Here is a 24,796-nt window from a genome sequence, read left to right on the forward strand (position 1 = left end):
AGAGACCTGGAGCTCCTGGGGCAGGTGCAGGGGAAGGTGACAAAGGTGCTGAAGGGCCTGGAGCATCTCTGGGAGCAGGAGAGGCTGAGGGAGCTGGGGCTGTTCAGCCTCCAGAGCAGCCCCTGAGAGGGACCTCCCCATGGCTGGCAGTGCCTGAGGGAGGGGGCAGAGCAGGGGACACTGAGGGCACCTCCCCATGGCTGGCAGTGCCTGCAGGGAGGGGGCAGAGCAGGGGACACTGAGGGCCCCTCCCCATGGCTGGCAGTGCCTCAGGGAGGGGGCAGAGCAGGGGACACTGAGGGCACCTCCCCATGGCTGGCAGTGCCTCAGGGAGGGGGCAGAGCAGGGGACACTGAGGGCACCTCCCCATGGCTGGCAGTGCCTGCAGGGAGGGGGCAGAGCAGGGGACACTGAGGGCACCTCCCCATGGCTGGCAGTGCCTGAGGGAGGGGGCAGAGTAGGGGACACTGAGGGCACCTCCCCACGGCTGGCAGTGCCTGAGGCAGGGGGCAGAGCAGGGGACACTGAGGGCACCTCCCCATGGCTGGCAGTGCCTCAGGGAGGGGGCAGAGCAGGGGACACTGAGGGCACCTCCCCATGGCTGGCAGTGCCTCAGGGAGGGGGCAGAGCAGGGGACACTGAGGGCACCTCCCCATGGCTGGCAGGAAGGGGGCAGAGCAGGGGACACTGAGGGCACCTCCCCATGGCTGGCAGTGCCTCAGGGAGGGGGCAGAGCAGGGGACACTGAGGGCACCTCCCCATGGCTGGCAGTGCCTCAGGGAGGGGGCAGAGCAGGGGACACTGAGGGCACCTCCCCATGGCTGGCAGTGCCTGCAGGGAGGGGGCAGAGCAGGGGACACTGAGGGCACCTCCCCATGGCTGGCAGTGCCTCAGGGAGGGGGCAGAGCAGGGGACACTGAGGGCACCTCCCCATGGCTGGCAGTGCCTCAGGGAGGGGGCAGAGCAGGGGACACTGAGGGCACCTCCCCATGGCTGGCAGTGCCTCAGGGAGGGGGCAGAGCAGGGGACACTGAGGGCACCTCCCCATGGCTGGCAGTGCCTCAGGGAGGGGGCAGAGCAGGGGACACTGAGGGCACCTCCACATGGCTGGCAGTGCCTGCAGGGAGGGGACAGAGCAGGGGACACTGAGGGCACCTCCCCATGGCTGGCAGTGCCTCAGGGAGGGGGCAGAGCACGGACCAGGAGTTCCAAACTTGCCCAAACCACCCACATTTCCTGCTCATTCAGCCAATTTGTTGTCCTGTCTGTATCCAAAATCCTGGTGGTGCTGCAGAGGGGAAATTGTCTCTGGTATCAGTTTGTTCTGTGTCCTGACTGTATCCAAAATCCTACAGAGGGGAAGTTATCTCTGGTGTCATTCCTGCCACCCAAACTCAGCCATTCACCAACATTTGCCCAAATTCTTTCCTTTTCCTGTGACACTTCCCAGTTTTTCTCAGAGCAGAAACTCAACAGAGCACTAAGCAGAAAGGAAAACAACAGATTTTACCAGCTGAGATCCTCTGCTCTCTTTGATATGTTTTAATTTTTTATGTTAAAAAGCTGTTTTAATGGGTTGTCATAATCTGCTCTCTTTTCCCCTTCTGTACATCAAAAATGGTATTTTCTGTGTTTCTCAAGTTCCACAAACAGTGGCCAAGGCTCATCATTATCATTCAGTCACGGATCTCCTATCAAACATTTTTGAATAAATGAAAACTAAAATTCATGTCGATGTTTGCCCTTTGCATATTTACTACTGGGAAAAAAAAACCTCTTTAAAACTCGGTGTAAAAAATATCTTTCCTGATGCAAAACTTTCTATTCCCTTCTTTTAAACTTTGTGTGTGGAGGGAAGGAACGAGAGGAAAAGGATGAACAGGGATTTGCTTTCTGAGTGAAGTGATGCCCTTAAAGCTGCGGTGGAGAAAGCCTGACCTAACGAATTCCACATTCCTGGTGGAACTTCCATCAGGATCGAACTCATCAGAGAGGAATTAGCCCGTTGTTAGCGGACAACTGGAATGTCTGCAGTAACCACCACCTTTCTCCTTCTTTTTCTCTGCCCTGGGGAATGGTAATAAACTGCTTTTAGCACCCAGTGTGAGTCAGCGACGTTGGGGAGGCTGGGGATGTTTTAAAGGTTTCGAATCTCAGGAAAAAACCGGCGAGACACACAAGGAGTGCAGGACACAGAGCTGAGCCCCTCCAGGATCGAATTATTCCTTGAATCCCTCTCAGCATCGAGTCATTCCCTAAATCCCTCTCAGCATCAAGTTATTCCTTGAATCCCTCTCAGCATCGAGTCATTCCCTGAATCCTTCTCAGCATCGAGTCATTCCCGAATCCCTCTCAGCATCGAGTCATTCCCTGAATCCCTCTCAGCATCGAGTCATTCCCTGAATCCCTCTCAGCATCGAGTCATTCCCTGAATCCCTCTCAGCATCGAGTCATTCCCGAATCCCTCTCAGCATCGATTCATTCCCTGAATCCCTCTCAGCATCGATTCATTCCCTGAATCCTTCTCAGCATCGATTCATTCCCTGAATCCCTCTCAGCATCAAGTTATTCCTTGAATCCCTCTCAGCATCGAGTCATGCCTGAATCCCTCTCAGCATCGAGTCATTCCTCAATCCCTCTCAGCATCGAGTCATTCCCCAATCCCTCTCAGCAGCGAGTCATTCCCGAATCCCTCTCAGCATCGAGTCATTCCTCAATCCCTCTCAGCATCGAGTCATTCCCTGAATCCCTCTCAGCATCGAGTCATTCCCTGAATCCCTCTCAGCATCGAGTCATTCCCTGAATCCCTCTCAGCATCGAGTCATTCCCTGAATCCCTCTCAGCATCGAGTCATTCCCTGAATCCCTCTCAGCATCGAGTCATTCCCTGAATCCCTCTCAGCATCGAGTCATTCCCTGAATCCCTCTCAGCATCGAGTCATTCCCTGAATCCCTCTCAGCATCGAGTCATTCCCTGAATCCCTCTCAGCATCGAGTCATTCATTGAATCCCTCTCAGCATCGAGTCATTCATTGAATCCCTCTCAGCACTGATTAATTCCTTGAATCCCTTCCAGCATCGAGTCATTCCTTGTCTGGCTGAGCCTGCAGTGCAGACGACTTTCATTTGGGTGGGTTTCTCGTTGCAATCCCGAGCTCAGAGGGTATTGCTGCCCTGCCCTGCCCTGAGCCTTCCCCTCTGTGCTGTGAGTTGTGAGAGAGAACTTTCTTCAAGTCCATCAGCAGCAAATTTGCTGATGACACCAAGTTGGGAGGGAGTGACGACCTGCTGGAAGGCAGGAGGGCTCTGCAGAGGGATCTGGAGAGACTGGAGAGATGGGCTGATTGCAATGGGATGGAGTTCAACAAGGCCAAGTGCAGGTCCTGCCCTTTGGCCACCCCAACCCCCTGCAGCACTCCAGGCTGGGCACAGAGTGGCTGGAGAGCAGCCAGGCAGAGGGACCTGGGGGGACTGAGGGACAGGAAGCTCAACAGGAGCCACCAGTGTGCCCAGGTGGCCAAGAAGGCCAAGGGGATCCTGGCCTGGATCCAAACTAGCGTGGCCAGCAGGCCCAGGGCAGTGACCCTTCCCCTGGACTCTGCCTTGGGGAGGCCACACCTTGAGTGTTGTGTTCAGTTCTGGGCCCCTCAGTTGAGGCAAGAGATTGAGGGGCTGGAGCGGGGCCAGAGAAGAGCAACGAGGCTGGAGAAGGGACTGGAGCACAAGTGCTGTGGGGAGAGGCTGAGGGAGCTGGGGGTGTTCAGCCTGGAGAAGAGGAGGTTCAGGGGAGACCTCATCACTCCCCACAACTCCCTGACAGGAGGTTGTGCCCAGGTGAGGGTTGGTCTCTCAGGCAACCAACAGTAGGACAAGGGGGCACGATGGGCTCAAGCTCTGCCAGAGGAGGTTTCGGTTGGATCTCAGAAAGAAATTCTTTGCAGAGAGAGTGCTCAGACATTGGAATGGGCTGCCCAGAGAGGGGGTGGATTCTCCATCCCTGAAGGTGTTTTAGGTGACACTGGATGTGACACTTAAACACCTCCAGGGACAGAGAATCCACCATGTCTTGATCCAACCCCACTGTGATCACCAGTCCAGGGCACTGAGTGCCCTGGGCTGGTGATCACAGTGGGGTTGGATCAAGGGTTGGACTTGATGATCTCAGAGGTCTCTTCCAACCCAACTGATTCTGTGAAAACCAAGGGGCAAACCCTCCCAGGTACAAACCAAGCCAAACCACAGCAGGAGCTGCGGCCCAGAGACACAACAAGCCACATCTTCAAGAGTGTGAATGGTCACTGAAGCCACCTGAGAACTGAACATGAATTTCGAATGAATATCAAAATATTTTCCTCTTTTATTGCTATTTTTGGGTGTTTTTTTCTGCTCACCCAGCCCAGCTGAACAGAATGGGTTTGGTTTTTCCACTGCTGGTGCAAAGCTGGCTTGGAGATCCCACATGAGGTGAATTTGAGGGAGAATATCCCTTTTCCCACCCCTTCTACCCCCAGAAGGAAAGTCCAGCTGGTGGCTTCTTTCACAGCCAAGCCCAGATTGCTTTACATTTGCACTGCAAGTTCAAACTGAGCTCAAAGACTTTGAAAGTTCAGGGCTGAAATTCTCCAAAGCCCCTCCACAGATCCTGGGGCTTCTGATTTCCACTGGGTCATGGCTTGGGGGGACTTAAGGAGAGGCAGGAGCTTTGGGTGTTGAGTGTGACCTGGGCAGGAAGGTCATGAAAGCTCAGGCTGCCACTGCTGAGCTCAGTGTTCAACTAAATTCTGTCTTCTCTGGCAAATTCTGTCTTTGACAAATTGTCTTCTCTGACAAATTGTTCATCAAATTCTGTCTCCTCTATCAAATTCTCTCTATCAAATTCTGTCTCCTCTATCAAATTCTGTATTCTCTGACAAATTCTCTCTTCTCTATCAAATTCTCTCTTCTCTATCACATTCTATCACATTCTCTCCATCGAATTCTCTCCATCAAATTCTGTCCTTCTCTATCACATTCTCTCCTCTCTGTCACATTCTCTCCTCTCTGTCACATTCTCTCCATCAATTTCTGTCCTTTTCTATCCAGTTCTCTCTTCTCTATCACATTCTCCCCATCACATTCTCCCCATCACATTCTCTCCTTTTCTATCCAGTTCTCTCTTCTCTATCAAATCCTGTCCCCTCTATCAAATCCTGTGCCCTCTATCAAGTTCTATCAAATTCTCTCCATCCAATTCTGTCTCCTCTGTTAAATTCTGTCCCCTCTGTCACATTCTGCAGAACTGAACTACTGTTAGGGGAAGATACATAAATAAATATAAGTTTCCTCTGTCAAATTAAAAAATATTTAACTGTAAATTTGGGGGTGTTTTAATGCACTCACTCCCTGCATTGTGTGGGGAAGGGATTCCCATACAATATTCCATATTTCCATAAAATAATTCCTGTACAAACCAGGACACAGCTCATTTATTTATCTTCTCCATGTCTAGAAATCCAAAAAAGATGCTGTAATTTTGAGGGGTTTAACATTTTCCTCTGACCCAGAAAATTACACACAAAATGTATGGAAATGAATCCCAATTCCAAGTCAATTTTCCTGTAACTTTGCACTGGTGGGAAAGCAGAGTTTGGTCTGGGGAAGTAAAATCATTTGTGGAGGAGGAGGAAAGGGAAAATATGTGTTTTGGTGGTTGTTTTGTTGTATGTTTTGTTTTTTTTTTCCCACTGAGACTGTGTGCAAAGAGACCACTGCAATATTTCTGCAACTTGGGCAGTGATGACAAAATAAAAGAGATGAAACAACCACTGGGCAGAACCTAAAAACCTGTTTCCAACTGCAGGGACTCCAGGGCAGTATTTAATTTAGGGGTGACTTGTGCTCTTTAAGACAACACCCCCAAAATCACAGAATCATAGAATCAGTTGGGTTGGAAGAGACCTCTGAGATCATCAAGTCCAACCCTTCAAACCTGGATTATGGTTTCAAGTTCATGCTCCTCCTCCTGCATTTAAATAAGAAATTCATAGAATGGTTTGAGTGAGAACATTTCCCTTGTTTTTTTTTCCTTTAGTCTTTTCCACCTGGAATTGGGTCCCGGGTCACAGCAAGTACCTTGGAGGAGGTGAGGATGAAGAGGCTGGTGAGCCGTGAGCACGGCTGTCATCTCGTCGTGGTCAGAGGGATGGATGTACTCGTAGATGCTGTTCCCGGTGAGCTCCACCTGTGGAGAGACGTGGAACACACGCAGCTCTTTCAGTCTCTGCCCTCGAGCAACACAAACCTGTTCTAAAACACACTCCAGGTTTGAAGCACAATCTGAGTGTGTCAGAACTGCCTTCAAATTACACCCATTGAACTGAATTAATTCTTCCTTCAGTCAGTATTAGAGGGACACACACAGCTCATTGTCTGCCCTCACCAACCCAAGCCCTGTAGTTTTTATAAGACAGGTTTAAAACACAGTCTGAGTGGATCAGAACAGCCTTTGAATTACACCCATTGAACTGAATTAATTAATTTATTTGGTTGATATTAGAGGAACACACACAGATTGTTCATCCTCTGCCCTCACCAACCCAAACCTGTTCTAAAACACACTCCAGGTTCAAAGCACAATCTGAGTGTGTCAGAACTGCCTTCAAATTACACCCATTGAACTGAATTAATTCCTCCTTCAGTCAGTATTAGAGGAACACACACAGCTCATTCTCTGCCCTCACCAACCCAAGCCCTGTAGTTTTTATAAGACAGGTTTAAAACACAGTCTGAGTGGATCAGAACAGCCTTTGAATTACACCCATTGAACTGAATTAATTAATTTATTCGGTTGATATTAGAGGAACACACACAGATTGTTCATCCTCTGCCCTCACCAACCCAAACCTGTTCTAAAACACACTCCAGGTTCAAAGCACAATCTGAGTGTGTCAGAACTGCCTTCAAATTACACCCATTGAACTGAATTAATTCTTCCTTCAGTCAGTATTAGAGGGACACACACAGCTCATTCTCTGCCCTGACTAACCCAAGCCCTGTAGTTGTTATAAGACAGGTTTAAAACACAGTCTGAGTGGATCAGAACTGCCTTGAATAATACCCATTGAACTGAATTCATTTCTTCAGCTGATATTAGAGGAACACACACAGCTTGTTATTCTCTGTCCTCCTCAACCCAAACACTGCAAGTTGTTTTAAAACAGTTTGAGTGGATCAGAACTGCCTTCCAATTACACCCATTCAGTTGAATTAATTCCTCCTTCAGCTGATATTAGAGGAACACACACAGCTCCTTCATCTTCTGCCCTCAAGCAGCACAAACCTGTTTTAAAACACACACCAGGTAGAAAACACAATCTGTGTCAGAACTGCCTTCCAATTACACCCATTCAGTTGAATTAATTCCTCCTTCAGCTGATATTAGAGGAACACACACGGTTCCTTCATCCTCTGCCCTCAGCAACCCCAACCCTGCAGCTGTTTTAAAACACACTCCAGGTTTAAAGCACAATCTGAGTGGATCAGAACTGCCTTCCAATTACACCCATTCAGTTGAATTAGTTCCTCCTTCAGCTGATATTAGAGGAACACACACAGCTCATTCTCTGCCCTCACCAACCCAAATCCTGTAGTTGTTTTAAAACAGGTTTGAAACACAGTCTGAGTGTATCAGAACTGCCTTTGCATTGCACCCATTGAACTGAATTCATTTCTTCAGTTGATATTAGAGGACCATACACAGCTCCTTTTTCTCTGCTCTCAGCAACCCAAACCTGATTTAAACACACACCAGGTCTGAAGCACAATCTGAGTGTATCAGAACTGCCTTCGAATTACACCCATTTAATTGAATTATTTCCTCCTTCAGCTGATATTAGAGGAACACACACAGCTCCTTCATCCTCTGCCCTCAAGCAGCACAAACCTGTTTTAAAACACACACCAGGTTTAAAGCACAATCTGTGTCAGAACTGCCTTCCAGTTACACCCATTGACCTGAATTAATTAATTTCTTCAGTTGATATTAGAGGAACACACACAACTCGTTCACCCTCTGCCCTCGAGCACCTCAAACCCTGCAGGTTGTTTAAAACACACTCCAGGTTTAAAACACAGTTTGAGTGTGTCAGAACTGCCTTCGAATTACACCCATTGAACTGAATTAATTCCTCCTTCAGCTGATATTAGAGGAACACACACAGCTTGTTCATCCTCTGCCCTCACCAACCCAAACCTGTTCTAAAACACACTCCAGTTTTAAAGCACAATCTGAGTGGATCAGAACTGCCTTTGAATTACACCCATTGAACTGAATTAATTCTTCCTTCAGTCAATATTAGAGGAACACACACAGCTCATTCTCTGCCCTTCCCAACCCAAACCCTGCAGTTGTTTTAAAACAGGTTTAAAACACAGTCTGAGTGGATCAGAACTGCCTTCCAATTACACCCATTGAACTGAATTAACTCCTCCTTCAGTCAGTATTAGAGGGACACACACAGCTCATTATTCTCTGCCCTCCCCAACCCAAACCCTGCAAGTTGTTTTAAAGCAGTTTTGAAACACAGTTTGTGTCAGAACTGCCTTTGAATTACACTCATTGAGCTGAGTTAATTCCTCCTTCAGTTGATATTAGAGGGGCTTCTTGATAGAGAAGAGAGAACTTGTCAGAGAAGACAGAACTTGATAGAGAAGAGAGAATTTGTCAGAGAAGAGAGAATTGGGGGCAGTTTCTGCTGATGCATCAGAGCTACCCTTGGAGAGAGCTGGAAATGAAGGGATGAACTAGAAAAGTTCCATTGCCACAAAGGGGAGAAAATCTCTGTCCAGGAGGCAGCTATTTAAAAAAAAAAAAGAGCATTTCTCCAGGTGCCCAGCCTCCTCACCTGCCCCCAGCTGGCAGCTGAGCTGGCACAGCCAACCCACCCTCCCCGTGCCTTTCCAAAGAGCATCCCCAGGAGGATTCCCTGGCTTTGCACTGCTCTGGAAACACCCGGAGAGAGCAGATCAGCCTGAAATCTCTGCGCGTTGCCCCTCGTGCCCTGCGCTCTGCTGGCACAGGGTGGCTCTGTGGCCCCGTCACCGCTGTGCCCTCGCTGATGTCGCACACAAAGGACCGGGAGGCGCTGGCGGTGTCCGAAATTCCCCGACAAAAGTGTCCCGATGGATGCAGGGATTGAGTGAAGGGGGAAACCCAAAGCTCTGAGCCCGCGTTTTAAATTAGTGTCAGGCTGGGCGATTGTTCCGAGTGGCCTGATGGGCCTCGGGCCCCCGAGATCAGAGGCAGCTGAGAGGTGAAGTGATTTAACTCATTATTCTGAGATGGGGGAGTTGCCTTTTCTTTAGGAGAAATGAAGTTGTGTGGCCCCCAAAGCAATCTTGTCCTGAAAATGTTTCTCATCCTTCCATTTTCTGCATTATTCATGGAATGTCTCTTCCCAGGGCTGGGCAAACTCGCTTTTTTCACCCCCTCCTTTCCAGCAGCCCCTCCCTGCAAACACCAAAACGGCAACTGCGAGTTCGTGTTCGGAGCAGACTCAAATTTCACTGAGTAAGGGGGAAAACAAAGGGGGGAAAGAAAGAGAAAAGAAGGAAAGGAGAGAAGGAAGAGGGAGAGAGAGAGAGAGAGAGAGAGAGGGAAAGAAAGAAAGAAAGAAAGAAAGAAAGAAAGAAAGAAAGAAAGAAAGAAAGAAAGAAAGAAAGAAAGAAAGAAAGAAAGAAAGAAAGAAAGAAAGAAAGAAAGAAAGAAAGAAAGAAAGAAAGAAAGAAAGAAAGAAAGAAAAAGAAAGAAAGAAAGAAAGAAAAGAGGAAAGTAGAAGAGGGAGAGGAGCAGGAGAAAAAGGAAAGGAGATTATCTGCATTGCTTCATTTATATAATTCTCTCTAAAAGTTCCTTTTAAAAGCACTGGCTGTTCCTTTTCAGGACACAAACAGGTGGGGACTTGTCACAGTAACAGCCCCTTATTCAGATTTTCGTGGCAGGGGAGGGAGGAGAACACCCAATCCCACTGGGAATGACACTGGCACTGCTTCTGTTTATAATTACAGGGGGCAAAACATGCTATAAATGTCCATATCTGTCTTCATAAACAACCTGAACTCCTACAGACACATTAAAAAATTCTAATTATTCTTATGGTGATGGACATGAAAAAAATCACCATTGAAAAATGCCCAGCTGTGGTCAGTGTTTGAACCAAAAGGAGCATCACTTATGACCCTGTTGTTATTATTATTTTATATCTGGCTATGAGTTTTTTCTGAATGTTTTGCCCTTGAATTTAAAACACTTTTATCAGAGGATTCACCTTCCAAAAAAATAAGAATCCATGTGTAAAAGAGTTTTGATTCCAATATAAAGATTTTTTTAATAAAAAATCACCAATCGACCTGACCAGACACAAACCAAAAATATCTTGTTGCATTTCTCCTATTACTGAGTTTAATCATAACATGAAGCTCTTAAAAACCATAACCCAGGGGCATCTCTTGCTTTCCCCCAAATTGCCAAGGAATCCTCACAGAGATGCCACAGTTTTATCCAAACCATCTTTTCTACCCCAGGGCTGATAGTCCAAATCCAATGGTAAAATATTTTGTGGAGTTCAGGGCAGTTTCTCTCGTTATCCACTGGGAAAGATTTTGCCCCTGATGGGCATCTTTGCAACCAGTAAAAGGAGGTGGTTTGGGGAGCACTGAAACCAAAATCAGCTGGAAAAAATGCCAGTGGGAACACAAAGCCATCGGGGAGGAGGTGGGAGATGTGTGAGAGTCAAATAACCAAAAATTTTGGGAACTCCCCCCAACCTCCTGCACCATCCAGGCTGTGAAACACTGGAAAAAAAAAATTAAAAAAATAAATAAATCACACAGCTCAATCCATAAACCTGAAATCCTGTTCCTTGGGCTGATTAAACCCCAATGCAGCTTTTTAATATCTGTAAATACCCCCTTACTACCAAATGGCACCATTTCCTACCAAGAGGGGTTTTATGTTCTTTTTTTTTTATTTATTTTTTATTCCCCTGCCCAGGAATGATTCATAATAAACACAGAGGACTAAGGGGAGGGATTGTAAAGCAAATAATTACATATTTTGCCTTTCCTGGGTTTATTTGATGGAAGGAAAATAAACTCCTGGAAAAGTTGAGATGTTTGTGGTTAAATATTTTGAGGCTTATCAAAAGTCAAAGATGAGCTTGGAATAAGATCCAGACCTTCAAATTAAATTAAAATATGTTTTTTTGCAATTATTTCCCAAGAGGATTTTCCTCTCCTTTTTGTGTCTTTATGCTCCAAGGGGAAAAAAATATTTGGGGAATTCAAACCTGTTTGTTATCCATGGAAAAAAAAAAGAGGCAGGAATTGGTTGTGTGGATCAGAACAAGTCAGTCCATCCCTGAGCTGGGGCCAAGTGGAATTAGGTGGAGGAGGAGGGTCCTGCTCATCACTAATTACAACATTTTTTGGTACATTTGAGGGCAAAAGAAAAATCCACAAATGAAGTGAAAATGTAGATTTTTAGAGATCCTCTTTCTGATCCTCTCCAGGCAGAAAAACCATCCTTAATGCTGCTTTTAAATCATAACTGGGTTCACCACACCAGCTCTGATTTCTCTCTGCTGAAGTGAAACTCCAGAACAGCCAAGAAGATAAAGGGAAGTCTCCAAAAAAACCATCCTGTCAAATGTTTTTAAATGGCCTTTTCTAAAATATAGTTTAAATATATATATTTTAAACAAATCACCCTCGACCTGGAAATGGGTTTGTGGATGAGCTGATTGCCAAATTATTCCCTAAATTATTCCCTAAATTCCCTAATTTATTCCCTAAATTGTCAAATTATTCCCTAAAAAGGCCTCTCTGTGCCCACTCTGGAAGGTTTCCTGCCATCCCCATCACTCTCAGCTTGGATTGGCTGCAGCTCTGGGAGGGCACTTGTTGGAAATACAGAATTTCCTTCTCCTGACCAGCCTCATTCTTGCTGATGCCAGAGGCAAAATTCCCAGTGATTTCCAGGGAATTGGGACCAAAAACTCCTTCAGAGCCCTGGGAAGTTTTCAGGAGTGTCCCAGGCTCGAGGCATTAATATCCCAACAGCCTAATTAATATTGGTACTAATTCAAGTCAAATTATCCCTTCAAAAATAGCACTTTGAGGCACAGCAAGAACAGATTGGGGGATAAATCAGCATAAGGAAAGAGAGATAAAAAAAACCATTGCCTTGTTTGGCTTGGGGGGTCTTATTTATAAATCAAACCCTGTGAAATTGGGTGGTTTGAGAGTCCAAAATATGGATTTAAATTCCACATCCCTCAATCCTTTCAGGGGTAGAGCTCATTTATTTATAAATATCAAACTTTCAAGGGTGCAGGTCATTTATTTATAAATATCAAACTTTCAAGGGTGCAGCTCATTTATTTATAAATATCAAACTTTTTCAAAGGTGCAGCTCATTCATTTATAAATCCCAAACTTTCAAGGATACAAATTATTTATTTATAAATCTCTACTGAAGGGAAAGGGTTGGGATTTGGCTCATTAAACTGAATTTAATGAGCAATATGAGCAAATCCTCCAGTTTTCCTCCTTGCTCTGAGGGTTTACAGATATTTCCAGGAACGTGGAATTGGGTCAGTGCAGATGGATATTTAGCCAGGAAGGATAAATAGGATTAAAGTCTGTGGGGTGCTCTCAGTCTCCTCTTCTTGCATGTGGCAAAGTGTTTTCAGTGTTCTACTGATCCCTTAGTCCTTTAATTTCAATACTGAGATCTAAAATATCCCATAACTTGATTTTCCTTCAAAAGAGAAAATTGAGTAAAGTTGGAAAAAAAAAGAAAAAAAAAAGAAAAAAAAAAAGAAAAAAAAAGGGAAAAAAAAAGAAAAAAAAAAGAAAAAAAGGGGAAAAAAAAAGAAAAAAAAGGGAAAAAAAGGAAAAAAGAGAAAAAAGAAAAATAAGGAAAAAAAGAAAAAAGAAAAAAGAAAAAAGAAAAAAGAAGAAAAAAGAAAAAAGAAAAAAGAAAAAAGAAAAAAGGGAAAAAAGGAAAAAAAAAGAAAAAAGAAAAAAGAAAAAAGGGAAAAAAGGAAAAAAAAAAGAAAAAAGAAAAAAAGAAAGAAGAAAGAAGAAAAAAGGAAAAAGAAAAAAAGAAAAAAGAAAAAAGAAAAAAGGAAAAAAGAAAAAAGAAAAAAGAAGAAAAAAGAAAAAAGAAAAAAAGAAAAAGAAAAAAAGAAAAAAGGGAAAAAAAGAAAAAAACAGAAATAAGAAAAAAGAAAAAGAAAAAAGAAAAAAGGGAAAAAAGAAAAAAAAAGGAAAAAAAGAAAAAAGAAAAAAGGAAAAAAAAGTAAAAAGTACCTACACAGACTATTTATCATCAAATTTACTTTTTCTAAAGATATTAGAGAAACAGGGACTTAGAAATGGTGTTTATTTTATACACTTCCTTTCTCTAACTCTATTTAGAGTTCTATTTTCTACTAATTCTATCACTCTTATAAACACACAGCCAAAGGACTTCAGGTTTTTTTCAATTAAAAATATCAACTCCCACCCAAGTTAAAGCACACAAATAATCCCCAACACTCCAAACCCTCCCTGATTATTGAAACAACCACAGGGTTTATTCCCCCAGGTGGTTCCAGCACATCCTCCTCTCCCTCATCTTCACCTTCTCATTATTCTTCCCTCTGCTGTTCAGTCTTTATTTCACTTTATTTGACTCTGATAAAGTGGTTGATGCCCAACAGTTTCTGTAGAAACATTTTCTGCCCCTCTCAACAGTTTCTGTAGAAACATTTTCTGCCCCTCTCAAGCCTCACCCAAGGCCCAGTGAAATCACTGAGGGATTTTTCTCTTGGATTTCAGCAGCTTTGGGTCAGGTGCTGCCAAGGGATTTCTGTAACACATTTCCAGAGAAAGGTTTGGAAATTTGCACTCTGCAATAAACTCAGGTTGGTTTGTGCCTATCCCAAGAAGGCCCCAAAAAAAAAATAAATAAAATAAGATTAGAAATGTCCATCTAAGAAAAAAAATAAAAACAATAAAAAGTCCTTGTGCAGAACTAGTAAACTGAATTTTATGAGTTCTATCACAAGCATATAAAATGCTTTACTGAAAAGACCACTGAGCTGGAAAAACTCAGGCAAAACTACCTTGAATTCCATGTGAACACTCATAAATCTGCCCCCCTTTTCTTTCTTTTTTTTATTATTATTTTTTTTTATTTTCCTAAGGCACATTCACCATAAAACTCCCCGTTCCACCTCAGATTTCCTCTCCATTTCAGAGCAAGGCTCAATATCTGACACAATCTAAAACTTCCAGGCTGGAGTTGGGAGCTTTATTTCAGAGGGATTGCATTACCCTGCAGGCAGCAGAGTTGAGTTTCAGGCCCTGGATGGATCTGCAATTTGCAATATCATGTTATTTATTGCCCTTCTTAAAGGTAATGAGGAGTAAAATACAATGAACAAGAGAAGATATAAAGATAGTCCTGATGGGGTTGTAAGGAAAGAAAACTTGAATATTTTGTTAAGGTCATTTTTTCAGGGGGAAAAGTCCAACCTTCAAACACCCTTTAAAAATGATATAATATAATGGCAAGGTGAGGTTGCAAATTTGGATTTCACAGCTGATTTTACACACCCCTCATACCTGAGACAAGCCAAGATGCACAGATGCTGTTTCAGAGATGTACATTATTTTGCCATCTGATGCCACCACGAAAACAAAGCCATCCAAAGTCTGAAATAAAGAGAAATAAGTAGGGTAAAACACAGGCATTTAACAGGGAAAATAAAAAATAAAGTAAAAAAAATTTGCAGGAAGAATTTTATCCAATTTCAACAGCAAAAGGAAAGGAAGAGAAGCCTTTAGCTGATGTTGGTTTCCATACTCCATGACACACCACAGGTTGTGAAACACGAGTCATTCCCCTACAGATGCAGCTTTAAATCTGAGTTTTCCACAATGTATCCCTGAACAGAGAGCTGTCTGTGGTCTGTCTGTGTGAACTTCCAAAAAGGAAGCAGAATAAATGAGAGTTCAGGACTTTATCACACTTGCAGAGAGAGATTTGTGCTGATGAAGTTGTACCTTTGCAGTCTGGGAGCCTCTACCCATGGCAATACTCAATTAATCCAATTCCATCCTACAAATTCTGATGGGCAGGATATTGGCTGGAAGGGAAATAGTGTTTGTGTGTGTAAAAATTTAAGATTAATTTAATCATGTGGCATTCACAGGAGGAGAAGGAAAGTGATGCAAGTGGTGCAGCTTGGCCAAAACTGGACATGATTTGGACTCAGTTTAGGGAGACTTTGATTTTTCAGCACCCAATTTAAGGCATTTTTTTCAAAAGTAGATGATATCCTCAGTCAAAAACCAATCCATTATCTCTAACCAGGTCAGAAAACTTTAATCCACACGTACACAGGGACACCACAGGAAAATATACTTGGGAGAGAAAAATAATTTCTACAGCAGACAGATAAAGCAGCCACTTATTTTAATTCATTTGAAGTTGCTGAACCATAAGAGAATCAATAAACCCCTGTTTGCCTCATGCTCTCCTAGTGCCAGCCCAATAAGAAAATATTCCAAATTATTCCCTGGCCTACTAAAATTTCTATGGATTGTAATTGAAACCAGATTACTCTTTGCCTTTACTTTTTTTTTCCCTTCTTTTTTTTTTTTTTTTTTTTTTTTTTTTGGAACACGAATTAAATTCTGCAGAAGCATTAAAATGGGAAATAAATTATGGCACCCTCAGCCATGACTTTGCTTTTTAAACACTGTCATGTTGCAATTGCTCCACTCGGTATCACAACTCAACCCAAGTCAGTGCTGCTGTTCCTGCATCGTGTGGGGCAGCAGGTCCCAAAATTTCCCGTACAGAAAAACGCTTTGAAGCTGAAACTTCACATGGAAGGTTTCAGTCTAAGGAAAAAAAAAATAAGTTTACAGCAAGTGTGGGTTTATTAAAACCTTAAGAATACGTCATTCAGAAATAATTGAGCTGTGAAATGAGTGTTACAGGTGATCAGCCTGTAATTAAGTATAAGTTCGATTAATGCCAGAAAAAAAATGTGGAATGGCCAATAGGGAGGAGGAGAAAGTGTAACAATGATTTGTGTGACTAGGGATGTATTTTATCCTATGTATTATATTCTGCATATGGAGAATATACATAATTAGAAGTGTATTTTCTAGGTGGACTAATGATTCTGAAACAGCTCCTTAGAGCAACATTTTCCAGCTTAAAAATCCCTCCCCAGGAGGTGATTTTGAGTCTTATCCATCCCCATATGTGGTCAGTACCTCCCCTTGGAATCAGCCTCCCAAAAATTCACTCCCTTTTCCCTGCAGGAGGGCGAGGGATGTTCTGCAGAGCTGAGGGAGCACAGAAATGACTGTGCCAGTCACTGCCAAGGTCAGGGCACCTGGCACGGCTTTCCCAGCTCTCCCACTGACAGGGACAACGCGGGGTGGGCACAGAGAAAGCGGCCACAGAGCCCGAACAGAGTTTTTCTGTTGAAGTTTTTTATTCCCAGTGAGAACAGCCCCAGCTCTGTGACCAGGAATTAACCTCCCGCAATAAGCCCGGTCGTTAAATGATTTCTATTTACTGGCGCTTTGAAATCGGGGCAGAAAAACCCGCGCTGCATTAAGTTCACATATATTAAAAAAAAATTAAAATATGGAGTTAATCGCAATTTATATTCCTCCCCCCCCCCCCCCAACTCCTGGAACACTCGGCCCAGCTGCGACTTCCTAAACTCTCCTGGAGTTCAGAGGAATTCCAGGGCGGATCAAGGGGATTGTGAACAACAATATTTTCAGGTGTGAACATCCGCGGGAGATCCAATCCAGGTGTTCCCCCTGTCGGGAATCCCGTGCTCCCTTTCAGCTTTCTCCTCCCGAAATTCCCGGTGTCCTGTGCCCCTCCGGCCACATCCTGTCAGCGCTGGGCACCTCCCCGGCAAATTTGGGGTGTCTGATGAACCCTTTTAGGGTGCAGGGGTGAGGAATAAGTGGAGGAGGAGGAGAGGCGGGAGGCAGATCCCACCGCAACCCCAGCGCGTATAGGAAGAGGAAGGCATCCAACTACCTGAAGCAAGTGGGATCCGAGCTCCATGGCCACGTTATCCAAGGGTCCTATCCTGCTCGGCTGTCCCCAGGCGTCGCCCAGACCTGCAAGGGAAACAAGGAGCTGGTTAGAGCGGGCAGCGGAGCCGGGCCCGTCCTGCCGCCCCGTCGGGGCTTCGCTGCCCGCAACCCTCTGTGCCCCTTCCCCCCGCGGGGTGCGGGTCAGGCCGCCACACGAGGGCTAAGAAGGATGGGAAGGTTGAATCCCTTCCACACACACGCGTGGGGAGGGAATTCCTTATTTTCTGGACAAGGACACCCCTGCGGACTTTTTCTATCCCCGCAGAGCCGTCGGTTCTCAAAGAGGCGACGGTCCCGATCGCTCCCCATCTCCCGACGAGCCGGGACCGTCCTTCCAACAGCACCGTGCCCGTCCCTCCACCCCCATCAGTATGATCGAAGACCCCCTCGCTGGTCAAGGCGAGTCCCGGCCGAGGAGGAGGCTGAGAAGGTTAAAGGGTTTGGCGAGAAACTGCCCCGACGGCCCTTTCACCTGCACGCGGACGGGACGGAGCCACCGGCACAGCTTCGCCCCCCGCCCCCGGCCCCGTCGAGCCCCGGCCCCGCTGACCCCACAGCTAGACCCGTTTAAGGGGAGCCCGGGAGCCTGGCACTGCCTTGGTGACGGCGAGAAGTCACTGACGGAGCTGGCATGGGGGGTGCTTGGGGCGAGGAGAGGCGGTGGGATGGGTTGGGTTGTTTGTTGGTTGGTTTGATTGTTTGTTTTTCATTTCTTTCTCGCAAAGAAGGCTTACACCAGCTCCCCGGCGGAGCTAAGCCCACCATCGTGCCAGCCGAAGAGCTGGGCACTCGCGTTGGCACCTCATGGCAAGGGCGCACAGACGGAGGGGAAGGGAGGGACGCGAACGCATCCGTTTAGTGCCTCATTTTTACAGAGAAAGGACAGTCCTCGGGGCTGCAAGAACGGCTTTGAGAGGCCACGGAGCCCCAAGGGCGCTGCGGCGGGGCCAGTGGAGGCTCCCTGAAGGCAGAACTCGGTGCTGCCAGGCCGGCCGGGCGTGAATTCCCTGGTCGCCCCGGCGGTCCCGTCTCTGCAGCGCCCACGCGTGCAGTGGATGCACAGCACGGGCAGCCCCCAGAGTGGCTTCAAAGCGATGTGTCCCCGTGAAACCGAGAGCTCTGTTTTCCTGCCGTGGCCTCGCACCGCCCAGGGGCTTTCAAAGAAACCGCCCCCACGGACACTCGCGGGGGCAAAGGTGGCTTCGAGGGGACCCCCGCTCGGCTCCAGGGCGAGAGGGAGAATTTGGCAGCCAGAAAGAAATCCCTGCCCGGAGTTCCAGCTCCGAGGGGTGATTCTGCCTCCAGGCAAGTACAGAAGAGCCTCTGAAACCTCGCAGGGAGCCCCCCCGGGGGCCTCGGCCGGCCCTGACACCGCCGTTCGGCCGTGGCAAGGCAGTAGCAGCGCCCAGAGTCATTCCCAAGGAGCGGTGCCTGCACCCCCATCCTGTGTCAGTCGCTCCAAACCTCTGGAATTCGCAGTGCGTGACTGCGCTTCCCTCTGGGAAGCGAAAGGGCACCTTCCCTCCTTCTTCCCTCCGCAGGGAGAAGCGTTTGGCCAAGCATTGGGAAATCCACTTGGAAAAGCCAAACGAAAACTAGCTCTTTTCTACGCCGTTTTCCAATTCTCCCTTTGGAGAAGGCTCCTGAACTTCCAGGCACAAGTGAAAATGTTCTTTCTGCTGAAAATCTGCTTTCTCTGGGGAGGAAAGTTTGGGGATCGCAGAGAAATCCTGAGGTTTCTCTCCCCGATAAGGTAACAAATGCAAACGGCAGAGCCTGTCCCGGTGTTGAGCCGCTCGCCCTAAATTTGATTTACTAATTACCACTCACACCACATGGGATTGCAATACTGAAAAGGGGGTCACACACAGGGGAGTGAAAACTGTCCTGAGACGAGCTCTAATTTTCCGATGGACGAAGCAAATTTATTCCTTGAGCCACTCACGAAGCTCTTCAAGACCGAGCCCCGTTTCTGTCGCTCACGTTCATGGCAATTCACTCCGTCCTGCCTGTCACGGCAGGACAGGTATCATTTCACAGCATCCCCCTAAAATCTGCACTAGTTCTGAGGGTCTTTCCTAGTCCGGACTAAAAAATAAGTCACTTTCACAGATTTGTTCGCTTTGAAATTTTAAGTTGGGGTTGCAACTGCGAACTCGCGTGAAACGTAAATAAGTTGGGTGGATCAACCTGGCATTTGCCTAAGCTTATTTTAAAGCCGATGATTTTATCGTTTAATCCACCAGCAGATCGCTTTAAAGGTGGAAACGAAACGAATAAAACCTTTCGTTAACTCTTCCTCCGAGAGATTTAAAACGCGCAGCGTTACATCCTGTAAATGTATGGATGGAACAGACCTCGCCGGGCCGCTCCTGGTCAGTAAATAACTCCTATTTTCGCTCACTTGGCCTGGAGCGAGGCCAAAATTGCTGCCGACACACCACGAGTGTTTCCTGCATCGCTCCATCTCTGCGGGACTTTGCCGGGGTGGCCCCGGTCGGGAAGGGACTCCCGTCGGGGCGGGCTGCAGGGTGTCCGACACGGCTTTGCAGCCGGTGCCGCGCACTCGTTTCGAAGGAATCGCTTAAAAATGCCCCAGTGCAGCACGAATTACTTGCTGTCCCAGCCCAGAAAGTGATTTCCCTGCAAGGGAGTAGCTGGAGCATCCTTCCTACAAACGCTGGGAACACCCGTGGGAATGGGCTGTCCCACGGGCACAGTCCCTTTGCCGTGCTGGAGTGTGAGGGTTCGCCCAGATCCAGCAGCTTGGGCAGATTCCGGGCGCTGCTGGCAGAGAAAAGCCCAGAAAGGCTGAGCCGGGCTTAGCGGCAGAGCCCGCCCCGGCCGGCAGAGCTGGCACGGCCAAGGGCTGCCCACAGGAGGGTGATTTGCCAGTCCCAGGCTCAGCCTTCTCTCTCCTGGCACCTCGCCGTCGGCCAGCATGGATGAGATGATCCCTGTTTGCCCTGCTTTTACTGGTGTCCGTACTGGTATCTGCCCCTACTGGGATCAGGGCCCTGCTGGGAGGGCAGGACGGGCACAGTGGGATGCCCGGCAGGGGAAATAACGGGCCCTAAACAAAACTGTCCCCGTCAGACCCCTCCGGGCGGCGGGTTGGGCTCCGAAAACGCGATCCCGAAGGCAGAGAGGGGGTTTCGCACCGACATCCCAAAGTTCATGTTGCTTTTGCCTTTTAAAGTCAGGGTGTTCTCATACGAACGCGCCCCCCTCCCTTCGGCAAACCCGGGCACGATTTCCCCCCTTCCGTCTTTTGACACCTCTGTCTGTTTTTCAAAGTACCTCAACATTCACTTTGTACCATTTCCCAGTTTCCAGGGAGGAGGGAGTGTGAGTTTAACTGTAATAAGACCTAGAAATATTTGGGAACAACTCCCATCTTTGCTCTCCACATACATAAATTCATACACGCACACACATTTGAAAGCCCGGTAGCTTTTCTGCTTGGGATTCTGCTAAAAGAATTACTTAGCGATGTATTATGTGAAGTATCGGGTTGCCCTGTAACTTGGAGTTATTTCCTTTGTGTCTGCTGTTCTGCTCCCCGGAGCGCACGGTCCCCCCCGGGTTATTCAATCGCCATCCTTCCCAAGGAACCTTTGGGTCAACTACAAGCTCAGGGGATTCGCCGCCTCTCCTGGTTTTGTTTTATTTTTTTCCTCCAGGGAAGAAAAATTTCCCTCGGCCAGGAAAGAAAAATTACCGGGAGAGCAATCCCTGCCCTCCATCGAGCTTTGTCTCACTCTTTTAGTCGAGGTCCAAGGCTGGACTGGGCTCTCGTGTCACCCCGTGATGTGGGGCCAGGGGCACAGATGACACTTTGCTTTAAGCCCCGTTTGCAGCGAGGGGTGAGGAGTCTCAGCCCCGACGGCACTGAGGGTCGCACCGCTGGACCCGAGGGACAGGGGTGGGTCTGGAGCAGACCAGGAGCTCCCTGTCCCGGTGGGAGTAACCTCCCCTCGTGGTGGGGAAGCTCCCACATCGGGATCGCTTCGAGAAGGAGCAGGGCTGTGGAAGCCTAAAATCGACAGGGATGTGCCGGGCCGTCCGCCTTCTCCCTGCGGGCATCGCTGTCACCGGCTGGAAAAGCGGCCGAGGGCTGGGCCGTGAAAGATCAAGTCTTTTATTTATTTTTTTAAGTAAAAAAAGAAAGGTCAAGTCCAAGGGGAAAAAAAGAAAGAAAAAAAAAAAGACCACAACAAAACTGCTCTCCAGGACGTCTGGACAATCCCAAGCCCGGCTTTTCTCTCCGAGCCAAAAAACACCAGACAGCGGTAACAGGTCCCAAAGCGGGGGTTACAGACAGCGAGGTCGTGGGCAGAGCTACCACGACCCTCGCTCTCTCTCCCTCCTTCCCTCCCTTCTGTCTTCCCTCCTTCCCTCCCTTCTGTCTTCCCTCCTTCCCTCCCCGCCGAGAGGGAGAGGCCGGAGCGACCCCTCCGCCCGGGAACGGCCGCGCAGCTCCAGGGAAACCTTAAAAGATCACTTTTGTTTTAGTAAAACCTTTAATGTCTCTATTAGCGGTTAGTACAACAGAGGCGGCACGGTTTCGAAAAGGGATTACTCACTCCTCGGCCTTTATTTATTTAATTAATTAATTAGCGGGCCTCTTCCGAGTGTGTATGAAAATCAGATGAAACAGCTGCGATTCGCTTTTGTTTTCTTAAAATGTACATTTGTGGTTTAAATGAGAACAGAAAACTCTGTATGTTCCTGGTAATTTCTATTGTCTGCCTCTCGGAATAAGGAAGGTCGGAGATCCAGCGCTCAGTCACTTTATTCAAATTATTTTGTATAACGCAAATTATCTTTTGAGACACTTATTAATTAGCTCGCTCCCGTGTGGTTTAGAGAACCATAAATGTCCAATTTTATAATCAGTTTTGGATACTGCGTCGGGGGTGAAAGAGGGAGAAGGTGACGATTTAATCAGTTTGCCATAAGCCGAGGGCAGAGAATCGTGAATTTTAAACCTGATTTATTCTTGTCTCTCTTTTTTCATTAACTCATTTTCAGGGAAAAAAGATAAAATCATAAAAACGCTGACAGTCAAGACAGAAGAAGTTCCGTGGTGTAATTTTGTCTACAGCAACAAATGCCTTGAAAAAAAATAGAAAAACAAAATCAAAACTCGAGAGAGTCGGTGTGGCAGAGCGGGAGCGCGGAGGAGGCTGTACGTTGTTGTCTCCTGACTTTAACTCCTGAATCTCAAGGTCGGAGCGATACTGCGGGGCACAGTCTGTGATATCAGAGCACGAAATTGTGCCTTCCAAGGCTTGCACAGCGAAGGGAGAAAGGAGCTGGGCTAGAAATCCCCCTTTCACTCTCACTACTTGAAGCCTTATCGGGTGCCTCTGTGAGTTCAGTCCTTAATGTGCATCTTCGGGAAAACCCTGGCCGGGGAGAGCGGGAGACTTGTCTGAACCATTTTACAAGCCCTTGTCGAAGTGCTGAGATCAGTCGGGCTCAAACTTTTCCTAAATTACGTTTCAGCTCGCTCTGGACACAAAGGAAGGAAACCATCCACCGAGGGCTCTAAGAGCACAGCCCTCCCTTTCTCTCTTTCCCTCCAGTCTAGACAGAGCTGGAAAGCGGGTGTGTAGCCGGACAACGTTTCTGATCTCTCTGGCCTCGGCTAATCCGGGCCTAGCACACATGCTGGTGGCTTCCCAGGCCTGTTCCACCCACCCTGCCAGCCCCTTAAGTCTCACGGGGGTGATGCCACGATGGTGGCCGGGGAGCTGGACCCCTTCTTCGGGGGCAGCTCCCGTGGGAGCTCGGGCATCGCGGCTCCACTGCCCCGGGAGCAGAGGCCAGACGTGGCCCTGGCACATGCCCACCTTTATTCCAAGCCTCAGAACCTCGGACCTGGGTGCCCCCCACCCATCGGGTCTAACACTCTCAAAGGGGTTCTTTCCCCAGATTTTGATGACCCAGGATTTAAGATGTGCCGGGAATCCTTTCCAGGCTGTTGGGCTCCCCGCTTCTCCTCCCAGTAAAGCCAACTGGAAACCAGTAGTCACGTACGGGGAGAGGAGGAACGACGGATGGACGGATCCATGGGGATCCCTCACCTCTCCTTCCACAGACAAATCCCGAGGGAGAGGGAAGCTGGGGTGACACCGGAATGTGCCATCGAGCAGCCCCTCACCAAACGCCCTATTACAGCCCTCGGGGTGAGGGCACTGCCCGCAGCCTCCTCTCCCCGCCTCCCCCCTGTGCCCTTCACCCTCCCAGGCACTAAACGCACGTCTCGGCGACCGGAGGCGGTTATTCCCCCGGCCTGTCATCCCTGGATGCAAAGCTTTGGTTTTAAATGTATTTCCACCCGTACTTAAGACGATGAAAGATCAGGAATTCGCTGTATGCATTTAAACGTTGCCCTTAATAAGCAGAGTGTGCGGAAGCGCACGCCTGGCCTGTTTAAGGAAGACAGACACATAAAACACACCCGAGCTGCGGGTATAAACCTGCTCTCGGGGTCGTCTTGTTGCTCTTGAGAATCAGTAGGGCTGGAAAAGCCGGGGCACATCCAGCAGCATCTCGAAACGTGCCACTTTTCTTCCCTCCTAAATCAAAGGCATCCGGGGACAAGTTACCCAGGCAGGGCCGGCGAGCGACCCCCCGAAATTACGACGCTCTATTTCTCCTCGGGAAAATTTCCCGATGGGGGATAATGGCTGGAAAATGCAGCGGAGCAGCGCCTCGCTTCCCTTTGCTCCGCTGACTCGGCGTGCCTCGGGAGCACACGCTAAAAGGAGCCCTGGCTTCCCGTAGCACGGCTAGTCCTTGCTCCCGAAATTTCTGAATTAGATGGCCATAACGGTAAGCTTTGCCGGGGTTGGGAGGGGGATTTTATTTCGCTTCCTTCGCCTTTTTTCTTTTTTTTTTTTCCCCCTTTCTTTTTTCCCCCTTTTTTACCCTTTTAATAAAGCTCCTTACAAACCGCGACGGAGGGCAGACCATCCACTCCGGAATTTGCTAATTCCTTCACCCTCCTCCTAGTCCGGAGAGGCACAAACAAAATGACAAAGCGGGGGGGAGATGGGCTTTATTTAGCCACCCGCAGCCACTAACCAGCCTTTCGTTTCACCTCTCCCATCAGCTCAGCTGCGGCACGGACAGGACGGGCGGCCGATGGTGCTTTTCGCAGCCTCCCCTCGCCCCAAAGGCGGCCCCGAAGGCTCTCGGGGGGAAGGTGAGAGGCTGCAGAGGGGCTGGTTTTCACCAAACCCCAGGGGAAGGAGAGAGCGGTGCCAGGTCTGGGTGTCTCCGAGAAGAGCCACAGGAGCCACGGGGAGCAGCGGGGTCTTTGCCTCGCTCGGGTCCGAGCTGGGCTCGGTCCCTCTTTCCCCTTGTCCCCGGCCTCGGGAGAAGGCGGAGGGCCTCGCTGAGAAGCCGACGCGCCTTATTTCCCAGTCTGCTTTCCTACGTCCAGAAAACTCCAACCAAAACAAAATAATCATAACAACCACACCAGTTTTCTGCCCGAGGCCCTGTACTTGGAGAGCCGTGCCGAGAGGCCATCCCCGGGGGCCGGCCGGGCTCCTCCGGGGGCTGCTCACACCGAGCCGAGCCCGCTCCCCTCGGGAAGGTCCCCCCGAGCAAACGGAGCT

At 47.9% G+C, this 24,796-nt stretch overlaps 2 protein-coding genes across 3 annotated transcripts in view; one reads left to right on the forward strand and one right to left on the reverse strand.

The window, feature by feature from the left end:
- VPS26C (VPS26 endosomal protein sorting factor C) overlaps positions 1–24,796 on the forward strand; it is a 541,728-nt gene that overhangs the window by 278,772 nt on the left and 238,160 nt on the right. The window lies entirely within an intron of this gene.
- The window catches only part of SIM2 (SIM bHLH transcription factor 2), a 61,072-nt gene that overhangs the window by 34,355 nt on the left and 1,921 nt on the right, over positions 1–24,796 (reverse strand). For both annotated transcript variants that reach the window (XM_071567037.1, XM_071567028.1), the window contains 3 exons: positions 17,104–17,186; positions 14,649–14,738; positions 6,111–6,219 (listed from right to left, as the gene is read on the reverse strand). In XM_071567037.1, coding sequence (XP_071423138.1) covers positions 6,111–6,219; positions 14,649–14,738; positions 17,104–17,186 — 282 coding nt within the window. The remainder of the gene's footprint in view (positions 1–6,110; positions 6,220–14,648; positions 14,739–17,103; positions 17,187–24,796) is intronic.

Source organism: Pithys albifrons, chromosome 1 (assembly GCF_047495875.1).
Source record: "Pithys albifrons albifrons isolate INPA30051 chromosome 1, PitAlb_v1, whole genome shotgun sequence".
Classification (NCBI taxonomy): domain Eukaryota; kingdom Metazoa; phylum Chordata; class Aves; order Passeriformes; family Thamnophilidae; genus Pithys; species Pithys albifrons.